General features: G+C 41.0%; 1 protein-coding gene across 1 annotated transcript in view; it reads left to right on the top strand.

Annotated features, from left to right (window-relative positions):
* Positions 1 to 1,103: 1,103 nt before the first annotated feature.
* gnl3l (G protein nucleolar 3 like) overlaps positions 1,104 to 3,869 on the top strand; it is a 19,169-nt gene continuing 16,403 nt past the window's right edge. Inside the window, exons 1-4 of the mRNA XM_014027243.1 lie at positions 1,104 to 1,171; positions 1,265 to 1,308; positions 1,703 to 1,798; positions 1,898 to 2,014. Coding sequence (XP_013882697.1) covers positions 1,159 to 1,171; positions 1,265 to 1,308; positions 1,703 to 1,798; positions 1,898 to 2,014 — 270 coding nt within the window. The 5' untranslated portion in view covers positions 1,104 to 1,158. The remainder of the gene's footprint in view (positions 1,172 to 1,264; positions 1,309 to 1,702; positions 1,799 to 1,897; positions 2,015 to 3,869) is intronic.

Here is a 3,869-nt window from a genome sequence, read left to right as displayed (position 1 = left end):
GAGAGTGAATCAGTTTTCTCTGCCCATGTTTTCTCTCCAAGTTAAAGAAAAAGCTGGAAGGCGCATCCATTTCTGTGATGTTTTGCATCCGGGACCTAACCAATACACCCTGGACTTTTGTGTCCAGCAGGCTCGTTAAAACTATCCTTTTAGATTTGAGGGCTTCAATGTGCTCTCGATTTCCTGTAGATTCACACAAGTGCTCTAACTCTACTATATTAATCTCCAGATCGCTGATAGATCTGGTGATGTCGCGTGTGACATTGAGCGTATGCTGTTGACACAGGAGTTTAATTTGAACTTTTCCGTGATCCCACCATTGTTGCAGACATGTAAAATCACCTTTTGTTTTTCTAAAACCCATCCAAAAGTAACTCAGGATCTCTTTAAAACTATGGTCATGAGTTAAAACTGAGTTAAAATGCCAGTAGGCACTCTTAGGTACAATGTTTCTGATAAAAACATTACTTAAAACAAACGAATGGTCTGTAAAAGCCACTGGTGAAATCTGGCAAATTTTAAACACATTAAAATGGTGTTCAGAACAGTAAAACCGGTCAAGACGAGCTAGAGAGACATGATTCTCTTTAATGTGGGACCACGTGTACTGCCTGTAGTCTGCGTGCATCCTCCTCCATWCATCCACCAGGCCATGAGATGAGACTAGCTGTCTCAGAGCTTGCTGGGCTGCTGCATGAGGCTCTTTATGATTATGGTCTAAAGTTCATTTTCTGTGCAATTAACAAATTGCACCGGTAACAAATATTAAATGAAATATTGATTGTTTAATACTTTTCTGATAATCTGCATAGTAAATTAGTTATAATTTTACAATAATGGTATAAAGTTGTAGATAAATGCAATTTTTTGGCCTTTATGGCTGTTTTTGTAAAGACCAAGTCATGCATGGCCTTAAAGTATTTATTAATATTTGTTGAGGGGCATTCTTAAATTTTGGTTCATGCCAGATTTTCTYATCACGATCTTTATTTTTAGAGAACTTCTGAAACGAGAAAATCACATGGAAATTTTGTACCAGCAAAGACCTTCATGATCACCTTTTATTTTGGTAGTCACCGGATGTTGACGGTGGCGTCACCGTWCGCGCATGGGCGCTAGCCTGCCAAACACGTGAAACAGACCGACGAGGCAGAAGTCATGTCTAAATCTAGTACGTAGTGAATGTTTAGAGTCAGTATGTGAACTCTGTATTTATCTGTGGAGGTTTTTAACGGAGTCGTCTTGTTGTTTGTGTTTTTTACAGAACAGAAACGGGCCAAACGACTCGGTTTTCTCGGAAAGTTTAAAGTAAGTGCTAGCTGGCTAACGTGTGTATCAGACTCACTCAGGATGTGGGTTTGTTTTTTATTTGGGTCTAGTTGTTTTTCCCTGACATTTAGTGTTCAACGTGGCTGTTTATTTTAACACTGTTTTCATGTTTGCGTTTTCTATTAGGTCTCTTAAACCCTTACAGACTAATAAGTATGACATCTTTATTAGTAACTCTGATGCAAATTCTTATGAAAGCCAACTTCTTGCTTAGATTTAACTTCTGACCTGTAATTAATGTGTTGTCCCTWCTGTTTTTACTTTTAGTGATTCACGAAGCTTCATATTAAACTTGGAAATCATAACTGATGCATCAGTGCACAGAAGCTTGATGTGTTTTCTTACTAAATTCCTTAAATGTTTTATTTAACAGAATAAAGATGGAGGAAAGRCTGATACTTCAGGGAAAACAAATGCAAAACAAACAGCTAAGGACTCCAGAAAACCAGAGGATGTCAGGAAGCAGAGGGTACATTTGCTTACATCCTTGGACATTAGATACAATCCTGTGGTGGTAGTGATGTCTTAAAGATAAAACGGTCTTTGAATAAACACTGTTTCTTTTCAGCTTCAAGACCTCCAGGAAAAGCAGAAGCGGTCTAGAGAGCGTGAGATGATGAAGAGGAGAAATCTGGATGTGTTTCAGAATGACATCCTTCGGCGCCAAAGAGAGTTTGAGCAGAAGGTAAAAATGTGCAGCTGCTGAATCCAGTTACGCTGTGTTCACACTGCAGGTCTTAATGCTCAGATCCACCTTTTGTATGTCTGTGTGTGGTTCACATTCTAATTTAAATGCAACCTTCATCAGACTCCAGTGTGAAGTGAAGAAGATGTGACGTCACACAGATATTAATATGGATGCTACATGTTAGCGGTTAGATCAACCAAATTATTATCTGCTATCCTTTTTTGTTCTATGTTTTCGTTTGATCTTTTCTGCTCAGGTGCAGAATAGGAATGTGCGATATGGCAAAAAATTCATATCACGATATACATTATGATGGGTGGCGGTAACAATATGTATCACGATATAAAACTTATAATAGAAAATAAATAAATCGCACATTAACTGAGTGGAATAAATATGTATAGGTAAAAAACNCTTCACCAGCCTAGTAGATCGGACCCCAAGCAGTGAACCCACCCCCAGGGCATCGGAAAGATCTGGTCCAGCCACCTCCAACAACTGCCCCACAGTCACCACCCCAGTCCTGCACAGTGCCTTTGACAGACCTGGCACGGTGCTACCACAGATATCTAGTCTTGCCCCACAGACTATTGGTTCCTGTAAAAGTCAATGCAGAGAGTTACCCATTTTTGATCTGTTTAATTTAAAAAGCCCACACAATTTAAAAACACTCTGATAAAAACTAGGCAACCCTTTTAACTTTAAAAGTCTAAAATTGGTTAGAAACAGAGCAGCATCCAGCCTCAGCCCATTCACACGTCTGAGGATGCAGCTAGCTACATCTCTCCACACAATGTCAGAAGGTCCTGCCAGATACTTCTGGAGGAACCGTATTCGAAATGCAGCTGTTTTACTGGCCAAGTGGATGAGGTCTTGGCCCCCCTCCTCTCTTGGTAAAAACAGAACGGACTGTGGCACCCAATGTAGCCCACTCCAGAAAAACTCCACCATTTCAGACTGTATTCTCATTAATAAGCCTGATGGTGGGTCTAAAACGGATAGTTTATGCCACAACTGTAAAGCAACTAAATTGTTTAAAACGAGCGCTCTGCCCCTGTAGGACATCTGAGAGTGCAACCATCTCCATTTTCCCAACTTACTCTTAACTTTCTGTTCAATGTTTTCCCAGTTCTTAAATATTGTATCCTTATTATGAACACCAAGATATTTAAAACCATCTCTCTTCCATGGGAGGTTTTGGGGGAGAACTGGGAGCTCCTCAGGCCACTCACCCATGGCGAAGGCTGTGCTCTTTCCTCAGTTAACCCTTGCAGCAGATAGGACAGAAAAGCGTTTAGTGACCTCATTTAGTGTGTTGACACCCTGTTGATTTTTCATAAAAACAACAATGTCATCAGCATAGGCAGATAAAACTATATTRCTGTTAAAACCAGGTAAAACCAAACCATATACACTTGAATGGATTTTTTGAAGGAGGGGTTCCAAAGAGAGTGCGTAGAGCATCCCCGAGAGCGCACAGCCCTGCCGAACACCTCTACGCACCCTAAAAGGAGCACACAGACAACCGTTGATCTTCAGCACACTCTCAATGTCACTGTACAGCACCTGGATCTTGGCTATAAAACCAGCGCCGAACCCAAAAGCCCTCATTGTTTCCCAAAGGAAGCCGTGTTCGACGCGGTCAAAAGCCTTTTCTTGGTCAAGTGAGACCAAAGCTGTATTTAAGCCTAATGAACTGGAGACTTCCAAAACATCTTGAATCAGGTAGATATTATCCACCATGGACCTGCTGGGGATGCAATAAGTCTGGTCCCGGTGGATGACCTGTTCCATTGCTCCACTCATCCTGGTTGCCAGGGCCTTGGAGAGGATTTTATAATCCGTACAAAGC

This window comes from Austrofundulus limnaeus, unplaced genomic scaffold (assembly GCF_001266775.1).
Source record: "Austrofundulus limnaeus strain Quisiro unplaced genomic scaffold, Austrofundulus_limnaeus-1.0 Scaffold626, whole genome shotgun sequence".
NCBI lineage: Eukaryota > Metazoa > Chordata > Actinopteri > Cyprinodontiformes > Rivulidae > Austrofundulus > Austrofundulus limnaeus.
Note: the sequence above shows the minus strand (reverse complement) of the source record. Positions and strands in the feature narration are given on the sequence as shown.